Below are 17141 nucleotides of genomic sequence, written 5' to 3'. Positions count from 1 at the left end.
ATATTTAAAATACTGTACATTTTTAGTGAAACTGAGGAGAAATCAGTACTACTAAAATAGTAGTAATTAAGGAGAAGAAAACTAGCTTTTTTACTTACAGTTTGTTCCTTAGGGAATGACAGGCTGACTTAGAGCTGCTTTAGCACTGTTTGATCTCCTCACACCTTTCTGAAGGTTGGTTTTGACTTACAAGTGGAATGGAGAGAGATTATCGTGAGGTAATCTAGAAAGAATTGGGAGGGAGGATAGAGAAAGGGTTTGAGAGCGAATTTATATGTAATGTTTTTGAGATTCATCCACATGACATTTATCAGTCATTTGTTCCTTTTTGCTGTCGATAGTATTCCAGTGTATGGCTGTACCACCATTTGTGTATCCGTTCTTCTGTTGATGGGCACTTGGACTCTTTCTAGTATTTGGCTGTTATGAATAAATCTGCTGAGAATATTTGTGTGCAAGCCTTTGTGTAGACGTGGGGTTTCCTTTTTTTTGGATAAATACCTAGGAATAGAATTTCTCGGTCATAGGGTAGGTCTGTGTTTAGTGTTTAAAGAAACTGCCAGACCTCTTCCCAAAGTGATTGTACCAGTTTATATTCGTACCAACAGTGTATAGGGAGTCCTGGTTACTCCACAGGTTGTTCACTGACATTTGTTATTGTCAGTCCTTTTAATTTTAGCCATTCTGGTGGGTATGTGGTGTATCTCATTGTGTTTTCCGTTTGCATTTTCTTGATTGACTAATGATGTTGCGTACTTTTTCATGTGCTTATTGGCCACTCATGTCTTCTTTTGTGAAATTTCAGTTCAGATCTTTTGCCCACTTTTAAATTGGGTTGTTTGCTAGCATATATGGAGAAAAGTGCACGATTTTCCTTAGCTTTTGCCTGTGCACATATTCAGTAGTCATGTGTTTGTAATTCTGGGGACACCTACACATTCCATAAAAGCATTTTAGAACCCAGCCTCTTTTCCTCTAGAGTAGAAAATAGCCAAATGTAATTTCATTTGGACATACTTTGTTTCAGGATTTTAAAAAGAACCTTAGACTTATATATGTTATCTTTTTAAGTAGGGACATAAGACAATATTGAGAAAACAGGACTGGACTAGGAGACAAATGGCCAAGGTTCCCAGGTCTCAGTGTCCATATTTAGAACAGTGTAAAAGAGGGGATAATTTCCGCCTTGCCTGTCACATCTGACTTTAATATTCAAATGACGTAATGTATGTGAGCTTTAACTACAAAGCTCCAGGAAAGTAGAAATTACTAAGATCTAGAAGACAGGCATGATTTTAAATTCATGAGATGCTAATGAAGAGTTGAAGTGTTATAGGAAGAAATCAAGCTAGGCAGAAAAGTTAATTGCTAATCCTCGTATATCCATAAATAGAAACAATTTGAAGGTAATGTTAATTTGGATATATGCAGTTAACTTGCATAACAAGAGTTTAGGTATAATGAGCCTTCAATCATTCAGAGGTAGTGTACGTATTCCTACAGTAACTTTTTTCTTTTTCTAATATAAGGTACAAGAGGAAAGGAGACTCCTGCCTTGGCATTAATCCTAAGAAGCAGTGTATATCTTGGGAAGGAACTTCCGCAGAGAAGAAGCACTCACATAAACATGTTGAACGCTATTTTACGAAGAAGAGTGTGGGATTAATGAACATTGATGGAGCTGCTCTTAGCAGGAAAACTGATCTTACTTTGTCTGATCCAATCTCCTTCATACCAGTGACTGACTCGGGTGATGTGGCTCCTCCTGTTACAACCTGGTTGAATCCTCTGGGGATTTATAATCAGTCAACCACACAGTGGTTACAGGGACAGGGTCCTTCAGAGCAAGAATCAAAGCAGCCAGTCTCACAGGCAGACAGCGAGAATGCAATTCTCAAGGCCAAGGTGGAGGAGTTTAACAGGAGGGTTCGGGAGAATCCTCGGGATATTCAGCTGTGGATGGCATTTGTTGCTTTTCAGGTAGGTATTGCTGTCCTGGCTCTTTTACCTTAGAATGACATTCCTGATTTTGAGCAAACTAATTAACTCTGTGGCAATTTTTGAGCTCCTATGAGGAACCCTGGCACTGGGCTTATAAAGAGTATTAGAGTAGAGCCCTTGCCCTGAGCTTGCTCAAAGTCCACTGAGGAAGACTGATACATGAAGAATACATGCGCCTTGGGGTAGTAAATGCTGTAATGTGTAATTTGGGAATGAGTGAGGGAGTGACTTGCCATGAGGGAGGAAGACAGGACTGCCACAAGAAGGTGAAATTGGAACAGTCTTTTTTTTTTTTTTAACTTTTAAAATTTTAACATTTATTTGTACATGTTTGTGGGGTACAGAGTGTTGTTTCAGTACATGCATATGCTGTACATTGATTCACTTAATATAGGTAGCACGGCTTTGTACCTGTTAATCCGTCACTTCCCCTCCTCCTAGGTTCTGGTAACCGTCATTCTGCTCTCTACTTCACCAGGCAAAATGCATAGAACTGTGCAAGAGGAAAGGCTGCTGCTCAGTAACTTACCGAGTTAGAGCCATGTGCTCCCTTTCTAAAATGTATGCATTTGTGCTCGTCCCTCATTTTGAACCACTCATGTCATGCAATTAGCATTATTTTGTCCTACATTTGGCTGTTTTATTGGTAAGACTGGCTCTTCGGAAAAGGTTTTAAAGGCATTGTATGTTAGTTATTGACACATAAATCTAAGTTTAAGTGACAGAGTGGACAGGTCAATCCGGTGAAATACACACAAGATCAAACATACTAGGGGACACAGGTACCTTAGCAACCAAGTTTTCATTAAGAGGAATTGTGATAAACAAGTGGTTTAAGGAAGTCTGAATAGCAGTTCATTTTGAGAAGTAAAAACCCATTGGGGGTTGTAAGTAAATCTACTGTTGAAACGCAGAGGATCCCCTAGTTCTGTCTGTATTTGTAACTTGGTGTTTTTGTTGTTGAGGACGAGGTCATGAAAAGTCCTGGCCTGTACGCCATCGAGGAAGGAGAGCAGGAAAAGCGGAAGAGGTCCCTGAAGCTCATTCTGGAGAAGAAGCTGGCCATTCTGGAGCGGGCCATCGAGAGCAACCAGAGCAGTGTGGATCTGAAACTTGCCAAGCTGAAGCTCTGCACAGAGTTCTGGGAGCCCCCCACTCTGCTCAAAGAGTGGCAGAAACTGATATTTTTACATCCCAATAACACAGCCCTTTGGCAGAAATACCTTTTATTTTGCCAGAGCCAGTTTAGCACTTTTTCAGTATCAAAAATTCACAATCTTTATGGAAAATGCTTGAGTACTTTGTCTGCTGTTAAGGATGGCAGCATCTTGTCTCACCCTGCGTTGCCTGGCACGGAAGAGGCCATGTTTGGTAAGGAGGTACCACATCCAGTTACGTGGGACGAGTTATACTTTCTTTTGGCTTTACTTGAAAATGAGGATTTATTTTTGGTTTATTCTAGAAAAAGTCTAAATTGTCAAGTACAACTGATTTAAAAATGTATTGTGACTTTTGTTGATTATGACACATTCTCTCCATGGCTCCTTGGTTGGGTGGGGGTGGGGGGGTATTAGAGCCAGTAGAGTGAGGAAAATATCAGTGAGCAAGAAGCTCCAGCTTTTCTACCTGTTAACCAGGTAAACAAAGTCTCTTACTGCTTTGGCAGTCAATGGCCTTATCGGTTGAGGTGCTTGTACTTGTCTCACCAGTTATAGGGTCTCAGGCAATAATGTGCGGGAGAGGCCCTGACTGACTGCGAACCACTGCAGAGAGATAACTTATTGGTATCATCATACTGTTAACATTTTTGGTGTGTCCTGAAAGAGCCTAGAATATAAATCTTGGCAGTAACTAGATGTAGGAGGCAGCATGTTATGTAAGGGCCAGAGAGTTATCACGCTTGCGCTTGAATCCTGGGTTTTTCCTTCATTTGCTCTGGTTTTACCTTGGGCAGACTCCTTAACCTGTTTGAGCTCCAGTTTCTCCATCAGCAACAATAGTATAATACTTGCTTTGCTAGACTGTTTTGCACATTAAATGAGATAATATATGGTGAGTCTACTTCAGAGGCTGGCACATAGCAGGCATTTATTTGATTGAAACCCCTGCCATTGAGTATTACTATTAGCATCTAAAGATATAAATATGTTGCTCTAGAAATAATAATCATTTACCACAGTGATGTAAAGAGTCTTATATTTGGTATTATTTGTGATGTGTTCAAATAGTTTAATGTTATTTAGTAAACGGAATTGTGCCACAGTTAAGAAGAACTGAAATTTTCAGGCATGGAACCTTGATTTGTTTACTGCATACTCTGAACATAGGATGAAAGTTGCTGGTGAATAATGCCACCTAGTGATCAGTTGAGCACAGACGTTGCTTCCTGTTAAAAATCTGCTCCCCCATCCTTTTCCTGTAATTTTTCTTGTAATAAGCGTTGAGCATTTGATAGCCAACATGCAGACCAACCTCTTGACTTATTTTTATGTACTGTATATAGTTTTTATTGTTAGTATTTGTATTCTGTGATGGTTTCTTCAAAAAAAATTAGAATAACGATACTTAGATTACCTATAGAATAACTATACCTTAGATTACTGTAGAATAACGATACTTAGATTACCGTACTGTTGCGAGTACTTTTAAGTCATGTATGTATTACAGCTTTGAAAAGATGTTTTTAGTGTTTAATTGCACGTCTTAAGAAGTTACGTTCTCTCCCTTAAATGGTGTCACCAAGGATTCTTCCCCTTTGCTCTCCCGTCTGCAGCACTCTTTCTTCAGCAGTGCCACTTTCTGCGGCAGACAGGCCACTCTGAGAAGGCCATCTCTTTGTTCCAGGCCATGGTTGACTTCACCTTCTTCAAACCTGACAGTGTGAAAGATCTGCCTACCAAAGCACAGGTGCTAAGCTCTACTCACATGGTCTCTCCGGGAGTGGGGAGAGGGAGAGGTGTGGGTAATAGGAAGTGTTAGTATTTTTAACAGATCATGTCCTTCTTTGTATCAGTCCTGCTAAGGAGGATTTCTCAGAAATAGTCCAGTGTGGCAAGGAGAATTCCATAATGAAAGTAATGAAATGTGGACAGATGAAAGAAGATGCCCCCGCAGCCCCCAGTTTATTTTTATTTTTATTTTTATTTATTTTTTTTTTTAATTTTATTTTGTCGATATACATTGTAGCTGATTAATGCTCCCCATCACCAAAACCTCCCTCCCTTCTCCCTCCCCCCTCCCCCCCAACCATGTCCTTTCTGTTTGTTTGTTGTATCAACTTCAAATAATTGTGGTTGTTATATCTTCTTCCCCCCCCCCCCGGTTTGTGTGTGTATGTGTGTATGTGTGTGTGTGAATTTATATATTAATTTTTAGCTCCCACCAATAAGTGAGAACATGTGGTATTTCTCTTTCTGTGCCTGACTTGTTTCACTTAATATAATTCTCTCGAGGTCCATCCATGTTGTTGCAAATGGCAGTATTTCATTCGTTTTTATAGCTGAGTAGTATTCCATTGTGTAGATGTACCACATTTTCCGTATCCACTCATCTGATGATGGGCATTTGGGCTGGTTCCAACTCTTGGCTATTGTAAAGAGTGCTGCGATGAACATTGGGGAACAGGTATACCTTCGACTTGATGATTTCCATTCCTCTGGGTATATTCCCAACACTGGGATGGCTGGGTCGTATGGTAGATCTATTTGCAATTGTTTAAGGAACCTCCATACCATTTTCCATAGAGGCTGCACCATTTTGCAGTCCCACCAACAATGTATGAGAGTTCCTTTTTCTCCGCAGCCTCGCCAGCATTTATCGTTCATAGTCTTTTGGATTTTAGCCATCCTAACTGGGGTTAGATGGGGTGTGGTTTTGATTTGCATTTCCCGGATGCTGAGTGATGTTGAGCATTTTTTCATATGTCTGTTGGCCATTTGTATATCTTCCTTAGAGAAATGCCTACTTAGCTCTTTTGCCCATTTTTTAATTGGGTTGCTTGTTTTCTTCTTGTAAAGTTGTTTGAGTTCCTTATATATTCTGGATATTAATCCTTTGTCAGATGTATATTTTGCAAATATTTTCTCCCACTCTGTTGGTTGTCTTTTAACTCTTTTAATTGTTTCTTTTGCTGTGCAGAAGCTTTTTAGTTTGATATAATCCCATTGGTTTATTTTTCCTTTGGTTGCCCGTGCTTTTGGGGTCGTATTCATGAAGTCTGTGCCCAGTCCTATTTCCTGAAGTGTTTCCCCTATGTTTTCTTTAAGAAGTTTTATTGTCTCAGGGTGTATATTTAAATCCTTAATCCATTTTGAGTTGATTTTAGTATACGGTGAGAGGTATGGATCTAGTTTCATTCTCCTGCATATCGATATCCAGTTATCCCAGCACCACTTGCTGAAGAGGCAGTCCCTTCCCCAGTGAATAGGCTTGGTGCCTTTGTCAAAGATCAGATGGCAGTAAGTGTGTGGGTTGATTTCTGGATTCTCTATTCTATTCCATTGGTCAGTGTGTCTGTTTTTATGCCAGTACCATACTGTTTTGGTTATTATAGCTTTGTAGTATAGCTTAAAGTCAGGTAGTGTTATGCCTCCAGCTTTATTTTTTTTGCTCAGCATTGCTTTGGCTATTCGTGGTCTTTTATTGTTCCATATAAATGTCTGAATAGTTTTTTCCATTTCTGAGAAAAATGTCTTTGGAATTTTGATGGGGATTGCATTGAATTTGTATATCACTTTGGGTAGTATGGACATTTTCACTATGTTGATTCTTCCAATCCAAGAGCATGGAATATCTTTCCATCTTCTTGTATCCTCTCTAATTTCTCTCAGCAGTGGTTTGTAGTTCTCATTATAGAGATTTTTCACCTCCTTGGTTAACTCAATTCCTAAGTATTTTATTTTTTTGGTGGCTATTGTAAATGGGCAGGCTTTCTTGATTTCTCCTTCTGCATGTTCACTATTGGAGAACAGAAATGCTACTGATTTTTGTGTGTTGATTTTGTATCCTGCTACTGTGCTGAAATCATTTATCAATTCCAAGAGTTTTTTTGTAGAGGTTTTAGGCTGTTCGATATATAGGATCATGTCATCTGCAAACAGGGACAGTTTGACTTCATCTTTTCCAATCTGGATGCCCTTTATTTCCTTCTCTTCTCTGATTGCTCTGGCTAGTACTTCCAACACTATGTTGAATAGGAGTGGTGAGAGTGGGCATCCTTGTCTGGTGCCTGTTCTTAAAGGAAAAGCTTTCAGCTTTTCCCCATTCAGGATGATATTGGCAGTGGGTTTGTCATATATGGCTTTAATTATGTTGAGATACTTTCCCTCTATACCTAACTTATAGAGGGTCTTTGTCATGAATGAGTGCTGAACTTTATCAAATGCTTTTTCAGCATCTATAGAGATGATCATATGGTCCTTGTGTTTGAGTTTATTAATATGGTGTATCACATTTATTGATTTGCGTATGTTGAACCAACCTTGCATCCCTGGGATGAATCCCACTTGATCGTGATGAATAATTTTTCGTATGTGTTGCTGTATTCTGTTTGCTAGTATTTTAGTGAGGATTTTTGCATCTATATTCATCAAAGATATCGGCCTGTAGTTTTCTTTTTTGGTTATATCTTTACCTGGTTTTGGTATCAGGATGATGTTTGCTTCATAGAGTGAGTTTGGGAGATTTGCGTCCGTTTCAATCTTTTGGAATAGTTTGTAAAGAATCGGTGTCAATTCCTCTTTGAATGTTTGGTAAAATTCTGCTGTGAATCCATCTGGTCCTGGGCTTTTCTTTGTTGGGAGCCTTCTGATAACAGCTTCAATCTCCTTTATTGCTATTGGTCTGTTCAAATTTTCTACGTCTTCACGGTTCAGTTTTGGGAGCTTGTGTGTGTCCAGAAATTTATCCATTTCCTCCAGATTTTCAAATTTGTTGGCGTATAGTTGTTTATAGTAGTCTCGAATGATTCCTTGTATTTCAGATGAATCAGTTGTAATATCGCCTTTTTCATTTCTAATTTTTGTTATTTGAGTCTTCTCTCTTCTTTTTTTTGTTAGCCATGCTAATGGTTTGTCAATTTTATTTATCTTTTCAAAAAACCAACTTTTTGATTCGTTGATCTTTTGAATTGTTTTTTGGTTTTCAATTTCATTCAGTTCTGCTCTGATCTTAATGATTTCTTTCCGTCTGCTAACTTTAGGATTGGATTGTTCTTGTTTTTCTAGTTCTTTAAGGTGAAGTGTTAGGTTGTTCACTTGCCATCTTTCCATTCTTCTGAAGTGAGCATTTAATGCAATAAATTTTCCCCTCAATACTGCTTTTGCAGTATCCCACAGGTTTTGGTATGATGTATCATTGTTTTCATTAGTTTCAATAAACTTTTTGATTTCCTGCTTGATTTCTTCTTGGACCCATATGTCATTAAGTAGAATGCTGTTTAATTTCCATGTGTTTATATAGTTTCCAGAGTTTTGTTTGTTATTAATTTCTAGTTTTAATCCATTGTGGTCTGAGAAGATACATGGGATAATTCCAATTTTTTTGAATTTATTGAGACTTGATTTGTGACCTAATATGTGATCTATCTTGGAGAATGATCCATGTGCTGATGAGAAGAATGAATATTCTGAGGTTGTTGGGTGGAATGTTCTGTAGATATCTGCCAATTCCAATTGGTCTAGAGTCTTGTTTAGATCTTGTGTTTCTCTACTGATTCTTTGCCTAGATGATCTGTCTAATATTGACAGTGGAGTGTTCAGGTCCCCTGCTATTATGGTATTAGTGTCTATTTCCTTCTTTAGGTCTAATAGAGTTTGTTTTATAAATCTGGCTGCTCCAACATTGGGTGCGTACATATTTATGATTGTTATGTCTTCTTGATGGATCAGTCCTTTTATCATTAAGTAGTGTCCCTCATTGTCTCTTTTTATGGTTTTTAGTTTAAAGTCTATTTTGTCAGATATAAGAATAGCCACTCCAGCTCGTTTTTCTTTTCTGTTTGCATGGTAAATCTTTTTCCATCCTTTCACTCTTAGTCTGTGTGAATCTTTATGGGTGAGGTGGGTCTCTTGTAGGCAGCATATAGTTGGGTCCTGCTTTTTGATCCAGTCAGCCAGTCTGTGTCTTTTAATTGGGGAATTTAAGCCTTTAACATTAAGAGTTGTTATTGAAAGGTGTTGATTTATTCTTAGCATTTTATTGGTTGTTTGGTTGTCTTAGGTGTCTTTTGTTCCTTGCTTTCTGATTTACTGTTTGGTTTCTTTGTTTGTTGGTTCCTTAGGTTGTAGATAGTGTTTTTGTTAGCTTGTTTTCTCTTCATGAATGCCATTTTTATTGTACTAGCGGGTTTAGATTTTTCTTAGGTTTTTATGGCAGTGGTAGTTATTTTTCAGGAACCAAACCCAGTACTCCCTTGAGGATTTCTTGTAAGGGTGGTCTTGTGGTAGTGAACTCCCGCAGTTTTTGTTTGTCTGAGAAATATACTATTTGCCCCTCATTTCGGAAGGATAGCCTTGCAGGGTAGAGTATTCTTGGCTGGCAATCTTTGTCTTTTAGTATTTTGAAAATATCATCCCATTCCTTTCTAGCTTTTAGGGTTTGTGATGAAAAGTCTGATGTTAACCTGATTGGGGCTCCCTTATAGGTGATTTGACGCTTCTCTCTTGCAGCTTTTAAGATTCTCTCTTTGTCTCTGAGTTTTGCCAATTTGACTATGACATGTCTTGGAGAAGGCCTTTTTGGGTTGAATACGTTTGGAGATCGTTGAGCTTCCTGGATCTGAAGATCTGTGATTTTTCCTATACCTGGGAAGTTTTCTGCCACTATTTTGTTGAATATGTTTTCAATGGAATCTCCATTTTCCTCCCCTTCTGGAATACCCATGACTCGGATATTTGAGCGCTTGAGGTTGTCTGATATCTCTCTCAGATTTTCTTCCATGTCCTTGATTCTTTTTTCTTTCTTTTTGTCTGCTTGTGTTATTTCAAACAGCCCATCTTCAAGTTCAGAGGTTCTCTCTTCAACTTCGACAAGCCTGCTGGTTAAACTCTCCGTTGTGTTTTTTATTTCGCTGAATAACTTCTTCAGTTCAGCAAGTTCTGCTACATTTTTTTTCAGGACATTGATTTCCTTGTATATTTCCTCTTTCAGATCCTGTATACTTTTCCTCATTTCATCATGATGTCTAGCTGAGTTTTCTTGTATCTCATTCAGTTTCCTTAGAATTATCACTCGAAATTCCTTGTCAGTTATTTCAAGGGCTTCTTGTTCTATAGGATCTAGAGTATGAGATTTATTAACTTTTGGTGGTGTACTTTCTTGATTTTTTGTATTTCTGGTGTCTTTTTTTTGGTGTTTATTCATTGTGGCAGGGGGTTTCACAGTCCACCAGTTTAAGACTAATGACTAACTAGGATGTTGCTGTGGTTGCCAATTTGGTATGGCTCCCGCCGTGACTGCTCAGTTGGCCTCGAGTGTCTTGTGTGTGTGGTTGCCTCGGGTCTTGGGCTTCTCCGGGGATCCACCTTTCTGGTCAGCTTGGACTCTGCTGGGCTGGTGGATCACGTACCACAGGGTGTGTGATCTCTGTTGAGCTTTCACTTTCTGTACAGGACTTCTCCCCGTTCCGTGTGCTCTGGCCCAGGCTGTTAGATCGTGCAGTGGCGACCCCACCGGGTGTGTGGTTTCTGTCGAGTCTCCGCCTCCCTGGCCGCACGTCTCCCCCCTCTGTGCACACTGTGCTGGGTTGGGGCGTGTCTTCTGCACCCCTCGTCTATCAGCTGGGCCTTCAAGACCCTGCTCAGCACCGCCTCGCCCAGGAAGTCTACCAGGTTTCTGCTAGGCACAGACGACCGGTCTCTCTGGGTGCCTTTGTAGCACTGTGTAGATCTTTCTCGGGTCTTGTTCACCTTTGTATCCCCCCGGTATAAACCGAGTCTAGTGCCCGCCTGCAGCCTGCTCTCCGGCAGGTTCAAGCGGACCTGGGAACTCTCCTACCACACTATTCCCAACCAGAAATTCGTTAGGCTTTTTTCCAAACTGGTGGTCGCAGAGATGGTATCTGCCTCCCAGTAACAGGAAGTTTACCGGGGCCGGAGTCCAGGGTGTGGTGGAGTGACAGTCGGCCCGCCCGTACTTCCTAGCCCTCCCAAAACTGGTCGGGACGCCCCATACCCCCAGCCCTGCCAGAGAACCGTGGAGGGAGTGGGAGAGGAGGCCGGCCCGCAGGGTCCGGAAAGCCCCGCGCCAGGCCAAGCAAATGGGCTCAGTGATGGCCGAGCAGGGCGGAGCTGCCCGCACCTGGGAAAATGGAGGCAGCACCGGGGCAGTGAGTGGCCTGGTGGTGCAGGCGGGGAGCCGCGCGGGCATCCACCCCCCGAACAGAGCTGTGCCAGGGATCACTCACAGTGCTGTGCCAGGTCGGGCGCTCGCTCTGTCTCTGGTTTGTTGCCTTCCGTGTTCTCGGCGCTGCTGCCTCGGGCTGTTCAGTCGCGGCGCCGCTCGGGCGCTCCCAGGAATCTTCTTTAATGCCGGCCTGAAACCTCGAATCCTGGATAGGGCAGCTGGCCGCCTTCAGTGCGGCCCCAGCCTCCGGGATCCTGGCTGCATCCACAGCAGCCCTGGCGCCGTGTTCCCTGTTTCAAGACTCACTTTTGCAGCTAAGAATCAGTTCTTTTCCTGCTCCACACTTCAAAGCTGTTGCCTGTAAATGAGGCAGCCTCTCCTGCCGGGGGCAAAGTGGCGTTGAGCCCCCATGACCGGCCAGCAGCAGCAGTCCTCCCTTAAGAGATGGCCAGAGGAAGGTCCACAAGTTTCCCGGCTGCCCGAGGCCCAGTGGCCACCTTTTCCACCTCAGCTACTCCGCGCCAGCCGCCGCAGCCGCCGCCATCTTGAAACTCGCAGCCCCCAGTTTAAATACTCACTGATGTACTTTCTTTCTTACTGTGGCCCTGTTTAAAGGTCAGCAGTAAGGAAAACAGTTGTCATGCTATTGTAAACCACGCATCACTCTCTCCCACCCTTATGCATTCTAATCTGGGTCTTGTGTCACTTTCCCAATTAACCTTTCCGTTACATATAATTTTTGCTAGAGTTGCACATGAAATTACATGTCACTTTGTCATCACAGTTCCTAATGGGGGAGGGGTCAATCCTTTTTATAACAAGTGAATTTTGTTATGTGAAGCAATAAAAAAAATCATATCATAGAGCTGTGCTTATAAGAAAACCTGTCTTTTCTCTTTTTCAACTGAAGAACATTGAGTTTCCTATTCTGCAAAGAGACTGGTGGAAGAGGAACAGAATATCTGAATTGGTGGTGAAACTTCAAAAGTCTTTTTTGAGAGTCAAAGGTCTTCCTCCATCATGTGGAAATTTCACGAATTTCCAGTAAAGACCATTTTTATCATGACACAAAACTGTGTTAAAGAATTATTTATACCAGTTCATATTGGTATAACTGATTATTACTAAGCCAGACAACAAAGTAATTTTAAGACACTTTTTGATATTTTAAGAAGGTGCTATGCTACAGAAGTGATTCTTAGCTGACTCTAAGGAGTATTGTGGGTCAGGATCAGAATCTTTCTTATCCCCACCCCTTTACTGAGACTCACTGTCTATGATGCGAGCAGTTACTGATGGGTGGGAGGGCTCTGCCCATGACTGGCGCATCAAGGACCGCTGCTCTAGGGTGTTGAGAGACCTAGATCCACATTCTTGGGGTTTTAAATACTAACGGCACATTTATTTCCAAAGCATTTACCTTGACAGCTTTGAGATGAAGCTGCTGCTTTAACAATATTCCATATTGCTTCTGTAACTGAGAGACTTCGTTACTGTAAATGTAGTAGCATAACTTAAAACAGGCAGAGTCTTATATTACTGGTCTGAATTTCTGTGGAATAAACAAATTGATCATAATCATTTATCACATTGTTTACAAAAAATGCCCGTCTTTTTCCTGAGTGCACTTTCTTCCATAACTCTGACAAGAGTAAAACCTATAAAGAGGGAGTGTAGCCTTCCCAGTGCCCCTTCCAGAGGGTAACTGACATGCACTCAGACTACAGAGCCCATGTCAGGACGTTCACCTCCCCTGACTCCTGGAGACTGAGCTCTTCCAGGCATGTGTGGTGCTGCCTGGGGCTCAGGCTGGATAATCCTGTGGCTCCTGGACTATGGTGTGCCCATGGGAAGTCTGCTTGTCCTCTTCAAAAGGTTTCGTAGGAGAGCTTTTGTTGAGTAGGTTATTGGCTGACTTTTAAAGTCCTCTTGTCAGTTGATAACATGATCACATTTCTGTTCATTACTGTGTTCATATTCTGTTCCATAGGGCATTATTTATTGCCAGTGAACTGGTTACCACATACTGCAGACCTAATGCCCGAATGAATGAAGGCTCACGGGAGCAGGCTTTATAACACAGACCTTCTTATCACTGGATGCCTGCCTTCTTCAGATCTGTGCCAACAGGCATTTATTGAGTCTCTACTATGTGTTGAGCACCGTACCAGGTGTTAGGAATATAGATACTTAAGATGTGGTTGTGCCCTTAAGAGCTCACAGTCTGTCTTGTTGAAACTTTGAATCCCTTTCCCCTTGAAAGGTCTTGAAAGCAATGTAACTTAAAGGACCAGGTATGGAGCCCAGTGGCATTAGGGGAGCTGGCAGTGCCACCATCCTTGGTTAGGTTGGCCTAGCAGGATCAGAATTGGGCGACCACTCTTCTTCTATCCAGCTGCAGCCCTTCTTGCTGAACCTTGGCCAGTCTTTTATAACCTAATCTCAGAAGTGTCATCCCATCACTTTTGCGATATTATGTTAGAAGAAGTCACTAGGTCCAGCCCACATTCAAGAGTGTGAATACCACTGGGCAGGGGTGGAGTCCTGGTGGGCTGTCTTGGAGGCTGCCTACCACACTAGATTTTTTTTTTTTTTTCCCTACTTTGGGGTATGTATCATGTATCTATTTCAAACAGTGACGGCAAACATGATTTCAAGAATCATAACTCTATGTCCACCAGCACTTATTTTGCCCAGTGACTCAGCAGTTTTGTACAAGTTAGGCCTAATGTCCATTTTTAAATCTCAACAGGTGGAATTCTTTGAGCCCTTTTGGGACAGTGGAGAGCCCCGGGCTGGGGAGAAGGGAGCGCGAGGCTGGAGAGCGTGGATGCACCAGCAGGAGCGGGGTGGCTGGGTGGTCGTCAACCCAGGTGAGGCACCTCTCAGCAAATATGTGTCTGCCTTTTTCTTCTGGAATGTCTTTTTACATCTTTGTGATTATTTATCTGCATAAGCTATTTATTTTACATTCTTCTTTTTCATACTAGCTCTTTGAAATCTGGCGTGTATTTTCCACTTGTAGCACATCTCAGTTTAGACTAGGCACTATTCAGGTGCTTGGTAGCCACATATTAATGGCTGCGTATTGGCCAAAGCAGCTCTTAGATGTTTAGGGACTGCTTCACTCCTGAAAGACAGTTCCAGCATAAAGGGGGATCTGCCAGGGGGAAAGAGTGATGGAAAGGGACTCAGGACACTGGCTCCTTGCTGACACTCAGCCAGCCTCATCTCACAGGTGTGACCTTTCTGGGCCTTGGTTCTTCATCTGCAGAATGAAAACTTTGGATTAGGTACTGTCTGCATGGCAGGTCAGAGCTCTGGGCCAGGTGGCATCTCTGATACCGCTAAGGAAGGGGAGGGGCCCGTCAGGTGTTCGGAGGTAACTTTGCTCTGGGCAGTGCCATCAGGTGATGATCATGCCTCACCTGGGCTGTGGGGGACACAGCTGCTTAGATTTTCCTTGAGTGTTCTTTTCTGAAAAGAACTGAAACTGTTTTTCAAGCTAACAAGCGGTTTTTATATGTGAGGAAAAACGACGTGCATGGCTCAGTGGAAGTAGAGATTGCACTGTTAACCACTGGGTCCACAGGCACCCAAAAACAGAAGTCTTAACATTAACTCTTTGTCTGAGTAACTGATTTAGCATGGGTCTGTGTTTTTAGGCTGGTTGTTTGTTTTTATTTATTTGTTTTTATTACGGAGTGAGTCTGCTACAGTGCATGGTATCTATATTATAAAGTTTGCCATATTCTGCATTTCTGTGATGATAAGATAGAATTCTCAAAGCAGTGTCCACAGACTAAGTTAACATTACTTCTCTGATAAGGGTGCAGTCTCTAATGGTCACTCATAATCACATGTAAAGTTAGTTTTCTCAGAAAGGTAATGCAGATATCAAAATCTTGATTTTTTAATATCAAGTGAGAGATGTGTGTTGGTACTTACATGCCCTGTAAGCTTTCCATACATTTCCATTATAGAGAATCTTCTACTGAACTTAATGAGTTTCTGTCCAATGAATTTAATGGGAGTCCTCCAGAAAACTAGCAGAGTGAAAAGAAGGGTTGAAAGTTTTCTTGTTTGTAGAAAACTAGTTGATAACAATTTTTTGTTTTTATTTTTAAGTTCTCGTCATTCTGACCAGGTTGGCATTTAGAGGGTAGTTGGGATTTTATCATGCATTCTGAGGTAGCTTATTTCTTCTCTCTTGCCCTCACTTCCTGTTAGTCTGTAATTGTTACATATGCATGCCTGTCCGAAACCATGTAATCTTTTGAATTCTTAATGCAATAAATTCAGGTATCTAAGTCTGATGCATGACTCTCGGGTAATTTCTCTATGATAAGAGTTTTTCAGAATGATTAAAGGATTGCTTTAAATACAGATGTTTAGGGCCGGCTGGTTAGTTCACTTGGAGAGCAATGGCGTTGGTGACACCAAGGTCAAGGGTTCAGATTCCATACTGGCCAGCTGCCAAGGGAAAAAAAAAATAGATCTTTAGAAGAAGGTGATAGTTAAATTTTAGTTTTCTTCTTTGAGAAACTCAGAATGTTTAGGCAGAATATTGGGTTTAAAATGCTAATATATACATTATGCATTTAAATTATTTGGGTTTTTCTAAAAAAAAACCTCATAGATTCACAAGAAGTTGAAAAAAAAAAGTACAGAGAGATTTTGTGTACCCTTCACCTACCATCCCCCGTGGTAGTGCTGTAGTACAGTATCACAGCCAGAGAACTGACATTGGTACAATGGTACAATCTGCAGCGTTTATTCACATTTCAGCAGTTTTACATGTGCGCGTGTGCGTGTGCGTGTGTGTGTGTGTTTATATAGTACTAGGCAGTTTTATCACGTGTGTAGCTTTGTGTAATTACCATTGCAGTCAAGATACAGAACTGTTTCATCACCACAAGGCCACCTCGTGCTACCTCTTTTTAGCCACACACCCCCGCCTTAAACCCTGGGAACCAACTGATCTGTTCTCCATCTCTATTATTCAGTTGTTTCACCAATGTTATATAAATGGAAACATATGGTATATAACTTTTTTCAACAAAATGTTTTTAGTTATAAAATATACACAACATAAAATTTACCATTTTAACCATTTTTAAGTGTACAGTTCACTGACGTTACGTACGTTCACAGTGTCTTACAGCCGTTACCTCTGTCCATCTCCATAAGCTTTTCCTCTTCCCCGACTGAAGCTCTGCACCCATTAAAGTCTAACTCCCTATTCCACCCCCCGCCCCCAGCCCTGGCAGCCACCACTCTGCTTTCTGTCTCTATGAATTCGACTACTCTAGGATACCCATATAAGAGGAGTCATACAGTATTTGTTCTTTTGTGACTGGTTTACTCCACTTAGCATAGTGTCTTTAAGATTTGTGGATGTTGTAGCATGTGTCAGAATTTCCTTCCTTTTTAAGGCTGAATAATATTCCGCTGTAGGTATAGACCACATTTTGTTATGCGCTCATCTGTCAGACACGGGTTGCTTCACTTTTGGCAGTTGTGAATAATGCTGCTGCGCACATGGTGCACAATGTCTCTTTGAGTGCTTGTTTTTGGTTCTTTTGGGTATACAGCTGGCCTTCCACATCTGTGGATGCAGTCAACCGCAGGTCAAAATACTTGAAAAAAAAGCGTCTGTGTTGAACACGTACAGACTTTTTTTCTTGTCATCATTCCCTAAACAATACATTACACCTACGATTTACATAGTATTTACAGTGTATTAGGTATTATAAGTAATCTAGCAGTGCTTTAAAGTGTATGGGAGGGTGTGCATA

General features: G+C 41.3%; 1 protein-coding gene across 1 annotated transcript in view; it reads left to right on the top strand.

Moving 5' to 3' along the window:
• NRDE2 (NRDE-2, necessary for RNA interference, domain containing) overlaps positions 1 to 17141 on the top strand; it is a 48359-nt gene that overhangs the window by 18306 nt on the left and 12912 nt on the right. The window contains exons 5-8 of the mRNA XM_063090552.1: positions 1530 to 1980; positions 2967 to 3372; positions 4775 to 4908; positions 14096 to 14216. Of these exons, the coding sequence (XP_062946622.1) occupies positions 1530 to 1980; positions 2967 to 3372; positions 4775 to 4908; positions 14096 to 14216 (1112 nt within the window). The remainder of the gene's footprint in view (positions 1 to 1529; positions 1981 to 2966; positions 3373 to 4774; positions 4909 to 14095; positions 14217 to 17141) is intronic.

The sequence above is a fragment of the Cynocephalus volans genome, chromosome 3, assembly GCF_027409185.1.
Source record: "Cynocephalus volans isolate mCynVol1 chromosome 3, mCynVol1.pri, whole genome shotgun sequence".
In the NCBI taxonomy this organism is placed as follows: Eukaryota; Metazoa; Chordata; class Mammalia; order Dermoptera; family Cynocephalidae; genus Cynocephalus; species Cynocephalus volans.
The sequence above is the reverse complement of the archived record's forward strand: the minus strand, read 5'-3'. Positions and strand labels throughout refer to the sequence as shown.